Consider the following 15,038-nt stretch of genomic DNA (forward strand, 5'->3'; position numbering starts at 1 on the left):
TTTTGTTGCTTTGATAAAAATGGGTGCAGAGAATTGAGTGAATTTATAGGGACAGGAGTTTGAAATGCTGACCTATTATTTCCAGAGAAATGGGTCGTTGCAATACCCCTCCTCTGTTTTGTACTGCCCTCTCCTGGCTAATAGATCTCTTAATAATGAGTGTTGAGAAAAACCAGGTGGTGGAAACAGTGGGGGGCTATCATTTCTACTTTCCACTAGAAAGTAATTTCTCATTTTATTGTAGAAAACGTGGGGTCAGTGTATAGTGATTAATTCAGATGTGCTGAAGACGTAGGTTGTGGTAGAAAACGTCTTTATGAGAGTAGTTTGGTCATTTGTATGGACTTTGTAATGTCTGTGAAAGAGATGATTTTGCAGGTTATTGCATCATTAGATTTTCTGAATCATTGATGTGAAAATCCAGTTATTGGAAATAATTTGGACACTTTTTCTCCATGTTTGTATTTTACAGTGGCTGCTAATTTACAGAAGATTGTAGATGATCCCAAAGCTTTAAAAACATTGACATTTAAGTTGGTAAGTGGAAAGTTATGGAACGAAGGTAAATATTTTGCTATACTGTGCCAACAAGGAATAATAATATCATTGTTAAGCTGTTCCGTAATTCTGCTGTTGGTTTTGGGGGTGGGCATCCGTTTTTGCATTCGTCATTTACCTGGTCAACATTTGGGAAGATTTTCTGGGGTTTTTTGTTTTCTTTTGTCTTTTAATTGGAATATAGTTGATCTGCAGTGTTGTGTTAGTTTCAGGTATACAGCAAAGTGAATCAGTTATACATATACATATATCTACTTTTTTTTTAATTCTTTCCCCATATAGGTCGTTACAGATTATTGAGTAGAGTTCCCTGTGCTACAGAGTAGGTCCTTATCAGTTATCTATTTTATATATAGTAGTGTGTATATGTCAATCCCGATCTCGCAATTTATCCCTCCCCTCCCTTTCCCCCCTGGTAACCATAAGTTTGCTTTCTACATCTGTGACTCTGTTTTGTAAATAAGTTCATTTGTACCCTTTTTGTATTTTTGGATTCCACATATAAGCGGTATCATATGATATTTGTCTTTCTCTGTCTGACTTACATCACTCAGTATGACAATCTCTAGGTCCATCCATGTTGCTGCAAATGGCATTATTTTGTTCTTTTTTATGGCTTGGGAACAGTTTCTGATCATGACTGGAAAGTTCCTCTTCCATGAGCATAGCTTGTTCTTTTACCATCACATCTTTAATAAGAGTAGCCATTTGAGAAGTCTTGAAGTCTGTACCCTTTTGCTTCCAGTTTGTATGGCAACTTGACCATAAAGACAAAATTAAACTGAGTTTGAAGCAGCACTCTTAATAAAGCTTTCCTGAAGCAAAAGCCAAGTGGTTCTAACGTTTAAAAATTGAGGCCGATTGTTGTAGAAATGGTTTAAGTAATTGGAAGCGATTGTAGAACAGCCCTCTGAAGGCTAGTGAGCAATGACATAGCATTTTAACTCCACATTTCAAATCACAGTAACAGATTCTTGTGGAGAGGAGATATTCCAGCAGTTTTTCTGCACTAGCAGATTTTAAATTTAAGAACTAGAGTAGCCACAGAGATACAGATACTGACCATTCTGAGGTCCTTGTGAAACTAAGAGATTGTGATCATGGCCAGAAATGGAGAGAAGTCCAAGTAGTCAAAAGTGACGATTTTCCTGAAGGATTTTGCAAGCAGGATGTTAAATGACTCATTTTTTAAATTATAAATTATTCTTATCAAGGGCCAGTCTTGAATGCTGCAAGCAATTTAAGATCTAGATGACCAACACTTTGTTTTGCACAACATACGTTGATGGTCTTTTTTATTTCTCGTGAAAATTTAATGGAAAATGTGCATGGCCAGAAAATGCTAAATGATTCGTTACAGTAAATGTTAACCTGGTGCTAATTAACTTTCTGGGTCTTGCTCCTCATCTAAATTCAGAGGGCCAGGCTGAGTGATAAAAGAAAAACACAAAGATTTTCACAGAAAGAATTTAGCTGAAGAAATTCATTTTGTTTTGATAACAAAAGAACATTTTACTCAGACAAAGAGTGAGAAATTAACAAATTGAAAACTTCATCTTCTAGCTTGGGGCTCCTCTGTCACCTCTGTTATGTTTCTAATTCACCTGCATCTTCATAAACATGTTTCACTTATATGAGGATATATGGATGAGAAAGATGACACCCTGTGTCTGCATTTCAAGCCAGTAGTAATGTTTCATTTTTTTTCTACTGCAAAAAAAGAAGTTACAACATAGCACCTCCTGAACATTTTCCCAATTTTGAACATGTAAACCTAGAGATAAGAGATTAAAACTTTTACGCTGACTTATTCCCATTGTCTATAAACTCGCCTACCTATAAAATAGGAGTAGCAACCCCAGGCCTTTCATAGTACTGAAGGTTTTGTAGAAACACCCACTATACTGTCCCTAGATAAACTATTACTGTCCCTGTGCAGCTAGTTCCCTAGATTCGCTCTCTTGAGTCTGTTCTTCTTCTCATCCCCACTCTCAGCCCCCTAGCGGGATCCTCTTCTGAAACTGAGCTTCCTGCCTACAACTTGCCAGCCTCCAGCTCTGTTTACTACACTGGGGCTCTAGCCCGCGTAATTCTTCCTTAATTCCAAAATGCCCCAAATACTCGACTGGCTCTCCACTGTCCTCTTCTGAAACTCAAACCCTGATCATGGCTAAAGGAAGTCCTCCCCGATCAGACTTTCTTTTAGGTCCTGCTCCACCTTTCTTTATCCCCGCATTCAGTTCTTCCCCTAGTCCTCTCTCCTCCTATTTTCACCAGCTGACCCTTTGTATGTACTCCTCCCTAAAATACCCTTCTCTCCCAACTTCTCCAGGTCTGCTCTCTGTGTCACCAACACCTAGACACGTTCCAGTTCTCTGCCTTAATTTCACTTCTCCAACAAGCTTTTTTCTGGCATCCGATCTTGGCCTCGGTGCTCCTCCTGTATTCTCTCCCCAAAAGGTTATATTATATTGAAATTGTGTAGAATCTTATTTGTGTCTCTGATAAGTTCAGAGGCTCCAGGCAGGCAGGGAATTCTGTTGGATTCCCTTCACGTAGTAGGGACTTGATCATAATTCATAAAATATATCAGACCACAAACCTCATTTAGGAAAATTTCTCTCAAAATGCCTTGGCCTTGCCTGCAGAAATAACAAGAATCATTGCTATTTCATGTGCATCCACCGTTTGCGGGGCATTGCATGAGGTGTTTTACCTACTTCAGCTCAGTTAATTTAGTGCTCACGAGCCTCCAAGATGGTGATGTCGTTGGGTCCATTTTATGCCTTGGGAATCAGAGGCTCTGTGAGGTTAACTTGCCCAGGATCAAGCAGTGCAGAAGCTGGGAATTCAACCCTGATCTAGCATCACGGCCCAGTGCTCAACAACTATTCAGTCTTACAGGCGGGACCTTGCAGCCGTATGGTTTTACAGGTTTCTCTTTGTGGATTCACCTTTTGGATGACTGGACACACTTACCCTGGTTGAGACCAGATCTCCTTTGTACCTTAAGCGGAGTGAGTAATGTTGGCCTCTCTGGCGCAGGAGACCTGCAGGAGAAGCCGTGCAAGTTTTTCTTTCCCCTTATAGCTTGAGAATGGATTGTAATGTGTGGCATTCTCAGTAAATGGAAATTGATGGCTTTCCCCCCAGAGACAGTTAAAGGTGTTAAATAAAGCCAAGCTCAGGAGTGACCTTCTGTTTCTGTCCGTTAACTCTCCATCCATCCCTAGTTAAAACCTGAGAGGGTTTCTTTGTGGCTGTCCGTTGCCAGCCAGTTTGAGACCCATTTGACGGAGCTCATTTGAAGTGCTCCTCGGCTTAATCTTCTGTAGGACACTAATAACATCCTGGTAAAACCACAGAGATCCAGTTTGGTTATTTTATTGAAGACTACAAGATCAAAGTGTTTCGGAAGCATTTTTCCCCCTAAGCGGCTACTGCTATAGCCCTGTTCATGTCTCAGCTGTTTATCATTTTAATCTCAGCGCTTTCGTTGCTTTCTAAAGGAGAATGTAAGGGGCCTGAAAATTATCTAAAGAGTAGTAGCTAGTATTGTGGCTCTTCACCTGGCTGCACAGTGGTTTCACTCAAGGAATGGTGGAGACACTTTAAAAAATTACGAATGCCTGTGTCCCGTTCCACGTAGCCTGATTTAATTGTTCTTCGTGGAGTCTGGGCTCTGGGAACTTGGAAGGCGCCCCTGATGATTCCAGTGTTTAGCCGAGGCTGGGAAGCATTCTATTTGTAGATGACTCCTTCTCCAATCTCTTTCCTCTCCCAGCTCCCGCCACAATGTAGGCTTGAAAAGGCTTGAAAAGGCCTCAGGCTTGAAAAGGTGTCTCTTATCTTATATATCTGCTTATATAAGAAGGACAGTGGCCTGAGGGGCAAGGATATTGGTTATTTAAAGAAGTACATGTACTTTTTTTTCTCCACCCAATGAGATCTTTAGCTTCCTTTGACAGGTAAGATAATAAGTGAAGTATGATTTCCGTTGTTGACGTGGCTGGGAGCCGGGAGATCAGTAAACCTTCTTACCACTTTCAACAAAGTGGTTCAGGCATAGGCGGCATTTCAGCTCAAGTACTATGTGCTTTGAGTTTGACATAGCAGTATGGTTTTATCGTTGTAAGCCTCAAGGCAAGTCTTCATAAATTTTTTTAAGTCATGCTACCTTGCAGTTTTGTAAAGTAGGTAAGTCTTGGCTGCTTTCAGTGTGGGATTTTTAAAATCGTGTTAGTGAAAATGTAAAATGTTTAATTTGTCCTTGAAGAAACAACACAAATTATAAGTACAGTTGACCCTTGAACAGCATGGGTTTGAACTGCACAAATCCAGTTAGACACGAACTTTTTTCAGTAAACACCTACAACAGTACTAACAACCTGTGATTAGTTGAATTCGCAGATGCAGAGGAACCATGTTTAAGGAGGGCCAAATATAAGTTACATTTGGATTTTCGACTGCTTGGACTGTTGGAACCCCCAACCCCTGCATTGTTCAGGGGTCAACTGTGCATGTAATTAACATCCAGTTGGTACACATTTACATGAGCCATATAGATTTTAGTTTCTGAAGTTTAATCACATATATTGCAGATAACTATACTTCAATAAAAAACTGCTGATTTCCAATGTTGTGTTAATGTCTGCTGTACAGCAGAATGATTCAGTTATACGTATTTTTTTAATATTCTTTTCCATTATGGCTTATCATAGGATATTGAATGTAGTTCCCTGTGCTATTAGAGTAGGACCTCGTTGTTTATCCACTCTATATATAAAAGCTTACATCTGCTAACCCTAACCTCCCACTCCATCCCTCCCCCAACCCCTTCTCTGTTGGCAACCACCAGACAATTCTCTATGTCCTTGATTCTGTGTGTTTTGTAGGTAGGTTCATTTGTGTCATATTTTAGATTCCACATATAAGTCATATCACATGGTATTTGTCTTTCTTTTTCTGACTTCACTTAGTATTATGATCATCTCTAGTTGCATCCATGTTGCTGCAAATGGCATTATTTCGTTCTTTTTTATGGCTGAGTAGTATTCCGTTGTATATACATACCACATCTTCTTTATCCATTCATCTGTCAGTGAATATTTAGGTTGTTACCATGTCTTGGCTATTGTGAATAGTGGTGCTGTGAACATAGGGGTGCATGTATCTTTTTGGATTAGAGTTTTGTCCAGATATGGTGCCCAGGAGTGGGGTTGCTAGATCGTATGGTAGCTCTATTTTTAGTTTTCTGAGGATCCCCATACTGTTCTCCATAGCGTCTATACCAACTTACATTCCCACCAGCAGTGCAAGAGGGTTCCCTTTTCTCCACACCCTCTCCGGCATTTGTTATTTGTAGACTTTTTAATGATGGCCATTCTGACTGGTGTGAGGTGTTACCTCATTGTATTATAGTTTTGATTTGCGTTTCTCTAATAATTACTGACGGTGAGCAGCAGATAGCAATTTTATAAGCATTGGTAATTAATGACTAAAGAGCCTTATTTCCCGAGGCTGCACAACTGAGGCAACATTCCCCAAAGTACAGGTAAAGCCAGGACTGAAATGATATAAAAACTAGCTGAGAGTATTAAACTTACTCCCCCTGCCGAAACTGTCAGTTCAAGAAGGTCCATGTAGCATAGCAGCTGTCTCCTGTTCAGTGTGAAACAGTGGTTCTGCAAAGTGTGGTCCCCAGATGGACAGTGTCAGCTTCACCTGGAAACTTGATAAAAATGTGAATTCTGGGGCCCCATCCCAGGCCTAAGGAATCAGAATGTCGGGGGAATGGGGCACAGGAATCCATGTGTTAACACGCTCTCCACGTGATTCTGATGCTGAAGTTTGGGAACCCCCGTTCTAAAGGAAAGGGAGGTTCACACTTTGTGGCGCACTAGGGTAGAACAGAGGTTCTCAAACTGCTGAACCTTTGAATCACCTGAGGAGGTCAGAAACTCTCCAGGTGGTGAGGAATCCTTACGATCGATGCTGGACAACCGCATCTTCAACTCCTCCGCAGGATGTGGGCCACACCTGCTGGTGTGTCAGGAGGGATGGAGAAGTGGGGCTTTCCGGAATCAGTACAGACACTTGAGTGAGAGCAGTGGTGTTACACTATCATGCTACAGTCCTGATAACGGATACATTTTCCTCTGAAGCGGAGTTCTCAAAGTGAGGGTACTGAACTTCTGGGATTCCTTGAAACCATTTTAAGGGACCCTGAGTGTCAAAACTTTTCCTAACAATACTAAGGTGTTACTTGGCCTTTTCCATTGTGTTGACATTTGGTGTAAAAGCCATTGTGGTTAAAGCTCCTGATGTTGGCACACATCAAGGCAGGAACATCAAACCGTGCGTAGTAGTAGGCATCATCTTCAAAGCACTCATTCCATCACTCAGTGAGTAAATAAAATTTTAAGAAGTAAGTGGAACTGGCTCAAGTCCCCACTTGAGAACACGTCTTTTTAGTATTCTGTGTGATGAGGTGGGAAGCATTTCTTCAGTACTGAAGTATGATGGTTGTCTCCAGGAAAAGCACTGGTGAGTTGTTTGAGTTGTGAGCCGAACTAGCCAATATTTTTTTTTCATGGAATATCACTTTTACTTGGAAGAACAACTGACAAACATTGGCTATTCAGACTAGGGATTTGGCAGACTTGTTTTTCAAAATGAACCAAGTAAGCCTGACACGTTAAGGAAAACAACTGACAATATTTGTTGTCGATAAGAAACTTCAGATTTCAAGCAAAAACAGGATTTTAGAAAACTTCTATCTGCCACGGTAAGCTTGACAGAAACACCCCCCCGCCCGACCCCCAGTACTTAAAAGGCATTTCTGATGAGCTTGGTGATGGGTAATATTAATAAATATGATTTGCTGATATTGTTTAATGTCAACATTTGGAAGGTTTGCATAGCTCAGTGATGCTAAAACATCATACACAGGTAACAGATCCATTCAAAGGTAAAATAGACCACTGTTTACTATAATAGAGTTATGAAACGTTGAATGTGATGGTTTCACATTCTACATTGCAACTAAGCTTTAAGAAAATACCACTTGGCAGTCAGCCTCGCAGTGGTCCCCATGGCAGAGAGCACAGTTGAGAGGAAGATCGGGCCTTCTTCCCTGGGCCCTCCAGGTCCTCCTGCCTCGGGGCCAGCAGGAGAGCTGAGGGGCCCGGGGACAGGCTCAGGGCTGTGTCCCCTGGCGTCCTCTCAACGGCCACCCACTGGCTGGGCCCGGGCCTTGAAGCAGCAGCGAACCTCCCTTTCGGCATAGTAACAAATGATATCCACAATTATCTGGAAAGGCTATTAAGATACTCTTCCCTTTTCCAATTACCTATTTGTGAAAGACTGGATTTTCTTTATACACTTTAAGGAAAACAGAGCAATAGAGTGAATGCAGATGCAGGTGTAAGAAGCCAGCCATCTTCTATTAAGCAAAACATTAAAGATTTGCAAGAAGGGAAAAAGTAGTGCCACTCTTCTCAAATGAAACTATGGTTATTTATTTTTCATGAAGATTTTATTTATTAGCACGCAGTGGGTTTACTTCTATAATGTTTAATGAATCAGTAAATGAATACTTTAGAAATAACTATTTTCTAAGATGGTCAGTACCAGATAATCTACATAAACATGTTTTATGTTTTAAAATATATTTAGTACTTTAACATTACTAAAAATATTTTCTATTGAAATACAGTTGATTTACAACTTTGTGTTAATTTCTGCTATACAGCAAAGTGATACATTCTTTTTTTTAATATTCTTTTTCCATTATGGTTTTATCATAGGACACTAAATATAATAGTTCCCTGTGCTATACGGTAGGACCTTGTTGTTTCTCCATTTATATCTATAATAACTTTAACCCCAGCCTCCCACTCCATCCTTCCCCCAACCCTCTCCCCCTTGGCAACCGCAAGTCTGTTCTCCATGTCCATGGGTTTGTTTCTATTTCGCAGATAGGTTCATATTTTAGATTCCACGTAAATGATACCATATGGTATTTGTCTTTCTCCTTCTGATTTACTTAGTACGATAATCTCTAGGTCCGTCCATGTTGCTGCAAATGGCATTATGTCATTCTTTTTTATGGCTGAGTATTTCATTGTATATATGTACCACATCTTTATCCATTCTGTTGATGGACATTTAGGTTGCTTCCATGTCTTGGCTGTTGTGAATAGTGCTATGATCTTTTTTGGATTAGTTTCGTCTGGATATATGCCCAGGAGTGAGACTGCTGGATCATATGGTAACTCTAGTTTTCTGAGGAACATCCATACTGGCTGCACCGACTTACATTCCCACCAACAGTGTAGGAGGGTTCCCTCTTCTCCACATCCTCTCCAGCATTTGTTATTTTCAGACTTTTTAACGATGGCCATTCTGACCGGTGTGAGGTGGTGCCTCATTGTAGTTTTGATTTGCATCTCTCTAATAATTAGCGATTGAGCATCTTTTTGTGTGCCTGTTGGCCATCTGTATGTCTTCTTTGGAGAAATGTCAGTTTAGGTCTTCTGCCCATTTTTTGATTGTTTGTTTCTCTGTTGTTGAGTTGTATGAGCTGTTTGTATAGTTTGGAAAGTTTGTATAGTTTGGAAATTAAGCCCTTGTCGGTGGCATTGTTTGTTTGCAAATATTTTCTCCCATTCTGTAGATTGTCTTTTCGCTTTGTTTATGGTTTCCTTTGCTGTGCAAAAGCTTGTAAGTTTGGCTCTGTCCCATTTGTTTATAAAAATAATTTTTTTAACATCTCTAAGTCGGTACAATAAATGTAACCCACAGAGACATAACTGTTTGGCGTTAGAGACATAACTGTTTGGAGTTCTTGATAAAGTTTGAGAACTGCTGCGTTAAGGGTTTCTGGTCACTTTTCTCTAGATGCATGTTGCCCTCGTGAGCAAGCCGCAAAGAGGCAAGGACTTGGCCTTAAGAGAGAGCTAGCAAGATAGTTGGAGGAGGGAGGGCTGAGTGCCTTGAAGCAAAGCCAAACCCCCTGGCCTGTGCCTCTTTGCCAGGAAACAGAACATAGGACGGGACGTGGGCCCCCTATGCCGTGTACCCACATAATCACTGGTTTGACTGACTACAATTCTCACTTCTATTACTCTTCACTGGAAGGATTTTAATGTTTTTATTTCTAGCCATTTTAACCTCCTGCTATTCACATTTACAAATTTCTGATGTAGCTTTCAAATGCACTGACGTGCTTCACACTTGCTAGTCTGACCTCTTTGTCAACGGCAGCAGCAATAGCTTGACCTCAGATGTTTGTCAATTGTCTACACAGATTGTCTCTGCCCGCATCAGTGCGCTGAGTAAATGACGTTGTTGGCAATAGCGACAAGGAGAGAAGGGAAGTTTAGGAGGACAGATCAAGAAACAGGTAGTAGAAGGAGAAAATTGGTGGGGTGGTATGGTAAGCATTACAGTATCAGTATGACTGCTTTGTTCACAGTGATAAGAAGCACTTCTGACCCTGGCAATGCAAACAATGGAAATTGGAAATGGTATTTTACTGAATATCTTATCTGTCACGTGAAAATATTCCTACTCTTTAGGCTATGGATAACTGCTCACACTGTTATTTTAAGGATAATTATTTTAAAATATTAAGTTATATGTTCTAATTAGCTGCTTATTTTAAAGGAAAATGCTGGGGTTGGCAAAGGACTGGTTTCTGTACGTTTTTTTGGAGCAATGCTAAGCAGCTTCACCGTGATGATTTTGGAAAGGGCTTCGTACCCTGGGAAACTAATTGTTTCAACAATAATTTAGCAGGCAATAATTTAGGCCAAGAAAAGGTTTGTATGGCCCTTTGGTAATTAACTGCCCATTCCCAGGCATTCAAACTTTCTTCACCCCACTCGTAGTACTTACATAATGTCCAGTTGTGATTTTTGTACTACGGGGTGAAGAGGCAACTTAGAATGGTGATCTGAGTACTCTGTGTGCGTGTGTAGGAGAGGGAGGTCAAAAAGAGGAGAATAAGCTGAATTAGGGCCAGTGAAAGCTTTGATGGGCAATGGCTGATTTGCAGTTTCTTTGGATTTTGCAATGATAAAGTATTTGGCACTCTATAACTTGGTAATTTATAAATTGTTTATGGAAAAACTTGTTATGGTACCTTTCCGTGTAAAATCTACACATATTTAAACCAACAGTTGTCTGTCATGAGCTGTTCCACTAACTACTTGGTGACCACTTTTTTTTTTGGCCAGTCTGACAAAGGAAGTGATTTTGATAAAAACCAAATTACCCTTGAGTGTGACCTGTTAGATCTCTTCTGCTCACTTTCATAATATTCTTTTAAAAGTAAAGCATATTTAAAAGCATTTTACTTAGTTGTTGAGATTGTGTATGTACCTTCTGCACAGTCCTGTGGTTCATCGGTGGTTCCAGTGGTGGTGTTTTCACGGGTAACAAATCCCTTCTGTACTGGAGGTCCAGATTTCTCAGGGTAGTTAGCACCCAGTAGTCACTGAAGGATGTCTCCTGGAAGAGACGGGACACCTGGCCCCATGAAGACGGTGCTTGGATCTGCCGTCACACGAACAAGTCTGTAAAAAACCAGTAGCCACCAACCAGCACTGAGCGTTTCTTTTTCCCTTTTCAGGCTTCTGGCTGTGACGGGTCGGAGATTCCCGACGAAGTGAAGCTGATTGGGTTTGCTCAGTTGAGTGTCAGCTGATGTCTGTCCCTTGATGTCGCCCTGATCTGCCATGCCTCCCCCCAACCTTTCCCTCCCCTGCCACTTCCTCCCACCCCCTAGCAAAATCAGAGGATTGTGAAGAGGCCAGCTTCAACATAACGGGATAAAAAAGAATTTTTTTAAACTTAACAACACTGAGTTCTGCTTTATTCTCTAGCAACCCACAGTATGAGAACAAGCAAACACCACAGCTGCACGACTGTTGCTCATTTTTCCAAAAGCTATTTAGTACCCTCAGCAGTCAATTCGGATCTCCCTTACGTGAAAAGAATCTGAAACACACTCAGGTGGTCCTATTTATTGGCAACAAAAGGAATTTTTTCTATCAGAAGCCTATCTCTTCTCTCATTGTTGTCCTTCCTTTCTGTTATAATACTTTATTGTACATCTGACAATACTGCCTCTTCTGTTGTATTTAGAAATTAATATAAAATTAAGATTTATTAGCCGAACTTGAATTCTAGTTTTAAAACTGACTGTGAATTTTATTTTTCATATATTTATGCATTACACACCTTAGCTAGAAGAAAGAAAAAACCGTTTTTGATTATATATGCTTCTTGCAGTTACTCTCTTGTTATTTAAACAAAAAGTTTCAGGTCTATCTTTGGAGTATTTATAACTTGTGAATTTTGAAATGACTGAATTAGGAACTAGGATGCTTACTTACTCTTTTTGGTTTGCCTGAAAACCAGTCCACAAGCTGATTGTCTCTTGGGAGAGGGAGGTGCCTTGCAAAAACAAAAAAACTTTCACATTAAGAATGTGCCTGAGGCTGCTTTACTCTGGAATAGTCTCAGCTCTAAAATTTCCTCTACGTAAAGTGGCATATGTAAGTTTTGCTTCACTGGGACGTTTAGGATGCTCTATAAAACGTTGCCATTCTATTAGATTGCTAATTATGTACCCACCTCTGATTTGACATCTCCTGAAGTGATAGGATCTGTCGTTCCAAAGGTGACAAACTTGAAAGTATACCAGAATCCGTGTTTTACTTGAAATTCTGCAGAATACCCAGATGGAGTGAAAAATAATACAAAGGGTTTTGTGCAATGACCAAAAGGTAAAACGCTGTTAAGTTTCAAGAATAAATACTTTCAACCCAAATAGCCCTCTGCTTGACTATACATTATGGAATAGTAAACCTTAGGATTTTCAAAATTGGAGTCTAAACTTTCAGGGAGGTGGCTCCCAGATGGTAGCATTTGCTCTTTCCTAGCTAACCCTAGATATGGCAGCTCTTTAATGTACTTTAAAAAGCAAATATATATTACTAAGGACAAAAAAGTTATTTATAATTGCCTTGTCATAATTGTTAAGGTGTTCTAGAGCCATTTGCATACAATTTAATGTAATTTCATTCCATTCTATTGTTTACACAACAATTACTCAAAGATGACTGCAAAGGTAAAAGGAAAATAAAAGTGTATTATTGCACAAAGAGGTAGTGTCACATTGTTTCATTCCTCCTCTAGGCAGTGTCTGCATTGCTGCAGTGATATTTAGTGCTTTCATAAAATGCCTAGTGAGAATTAACTGGTGAAAAGTGCCCCGGAGGAAGACTAAGGCATCCATCAGGCATCCGTCCAGTCACAGAAAATCAGGTATGACAATTGCTTGATAAAAGAATGAAAGACAAACATTCACACTCCATGTAGACAGTCTGTCTTTAAATCAAAAACCACAGGGCTGCAGGGGACAAGTGAGAAGAATTCCTTCTATCTGCTAAGGCAGGAGTGGTTACAGGACTTGTCCAGGGCCTTTCAGAGCTTCCTGCAGAGCTGGCCTCCTAGGGCCCTGGCTTCCTGACATCCACTGCACAACTTGTGGCCAAAAACAGTATAAGACAAGACCCTCATATTCTTCTCAGACTAAAACGTACATGAGGAACTGTAGAACTCTCTTTTGCAATATAGCAAAGAATAATGCTATATTTTCTTTACGCCCATATTCCCATATCTTTCCTAATGGTATTTGAGGGGGCTTACATATATTTATATACCAAGATACAGACTTTCAAATACATAAAGAAATTAGGATGAAGGGTCAGTAAGATTTGGCTAACAAGATGAATGCAAGTATGAAGTTAGGACACAGAAGTTCATGATGAGGTCCTGCATCATTGCTAGAGCAGCACACAGATTGGGATTAGAGCTTCCAACACAGCAACAGTGAAGAGGAACACTTTTTTTTCTCAAGGAGAAACACGATTTTTCCTAGTACTAAACCCTGAGATGAAATTCTTCTTGGAAATTTGAGTTATGTATTCAGAAACTTAAAAACTCTCAAAGCATTGATACATATATCGCAAGTTTTGAACACTTACCCTTTCTAGTACTTTCTGCGGGGGCCCAGATGTGTAGGGTGTATGATAGGAAATGCTGGTCAGCCAGGAGCTGAGAGTGTGATCCAAGCAGTTGCTCTCACTTGTGGTCTAGAAAGATATAACACATTTAAAACTGAGTGGAATGAGTGGGCTATGTTTCCTTTAGGCAGTCCTCTGTGACTGTTTCTCCTAATCAGGCTTTTGATTAAACCTGACACATTGTGATGGTGCTCACTGGCAAAGACCTAAACTTCGCTAACACAGATATTTGGCATTATTTATTTGGACAGCTTCACATGCTTTGACAAACAGGAGGGTTTACACTTCTTCGTAAAATCAAGGCACTCACATCTCATACCTAAATACATACAAAAACTGCCCCACATCCCATGTGTCTCTACTGTGGTCAACTTGCAAAGATCTAAAATAAAAGGAAGTTATCATTATCTCTTTTTTTTTTTTTTTTTTTTTTTTTTTTTTTGTGGTACACGGGCCTCTCACTGTTGTGGCCTCTCCTGTTGCGGAGCACAGGCTCAGCGGCCATGGCTCACGGGCCCAGCCGCTTCGTGGCATGTGGGATCTTCCCAGACCGGGGCACAAACCCGTGTCCCCTGCGTCGGCAGGTGGACTCTCAACCACTGCGCCAGCAGGGAAGCCCCAATATATTGTTCTTGTATGAACAAAATGGTTTTCTGTATATAAGACAACTTTTAGAGACACCTACAAATCGTGTGTGATGAAAACTTAATTTCTTTTTCCAAATAATTATCTGTGTAAAGTTATAAATTTCCCTATGTGTTGTTACATACATGCTGGTAAATATGGTATATCTTCATGCCTCTTCTTCATGTGGGAGTAGGGTGAAGTAGCAGTCTTTAGGGGAAGAGCCAAGAATTCTCTCCAAAAACAAATCTAGTCCCATATAGAATCCTAGCATGGGAAATTTTTATATCAGGATTTTCACTCATCTCAACAGTGCACCTGTGGTCTGTTTTGTGTTGAGCAATATACCTTCCTGGTGAACCCTCCAAGTTAAATTGGTAAGCAGAATCTACAGTTAAGTAATTAAATTACAGAGGTGGTGAACATGAGCTAATTAACATTGGAGGACTTCTGCCCAAAGTTAGGATTTGCATTTGATAGTAAATAATCTTAGGTCTTCTTTTGCCTTAGAGGTGTATTTGATAAGAGAAGCTGTCACTTAGTGAGGCCCATTAAGTTTGTGACAGTACAATCATATGATCAGTTTAAAATATTTATCCATTCATATAGCAGAGAGCATGCTTCTAGCTCATCCAAAAGTGGCTTTAGCCAGTTATGATACAATTAAAGGAACTCAAATATATCCCCATTTTTCTGCTGCACACATTTATTGTCTAATTTGTTAGGAAATCCTAGCCCACTTCATACTCTCACCAGGAC

At 40.2% G+C, this 15,038-nt stretch overlaps 1 protein-coding gene across 2 annotated transcripts in view; it reads left to right on the plus strand.

Annotated features, from left to right (window-relative positions):
* The window catches only part of STK39 (serine/threonine kinase 39), a 307,207-nt gene extending 294,473 nt beyond the window's left edge, over nucleotides 1–12,734 (plus strand). For both annotated transcript variants that reach the window (XM_029224873.1, XM_029224874.1), the window contains exons 17-18: nucleotides 473–537; nucleotides 11,195–12,734. In XM_029224873.1, coding sequence (XP_029080706.1) covers nucleotides 473–537; nucleotides 11,195–11,269 — 140 coding nt within the window. In that variant the 3' untranslated portion in view covers nucleotides 11,270–12,734. The remainder of the gene's footprint in view (nucleotides 1–472; nucleotides 538–11,194) is intronic.
* The last annotated feature ends 2,304 nt before the right edge of the window (nucleotides 12,735–15,038 follow it).

The sequence above is a fragment of the Monodon monoceros genome, unplaced genomic scaffold, assembly GCF_005190385.1.
Source record: "Monodon monoceros isolate NGI ecotype Baffin Bay Population unplaced genomic scaffold, NGI_Narwhal_1 Super_Scaffold_16, whole genome shotgun sequence".
Taxonomy (NCBI): domain Eukaryota; kingdom Metazoa; phylum Chordata; class Mammalia; order Artiodactyla; family Monodontidae; genus Monodon; species Monodon monoceros.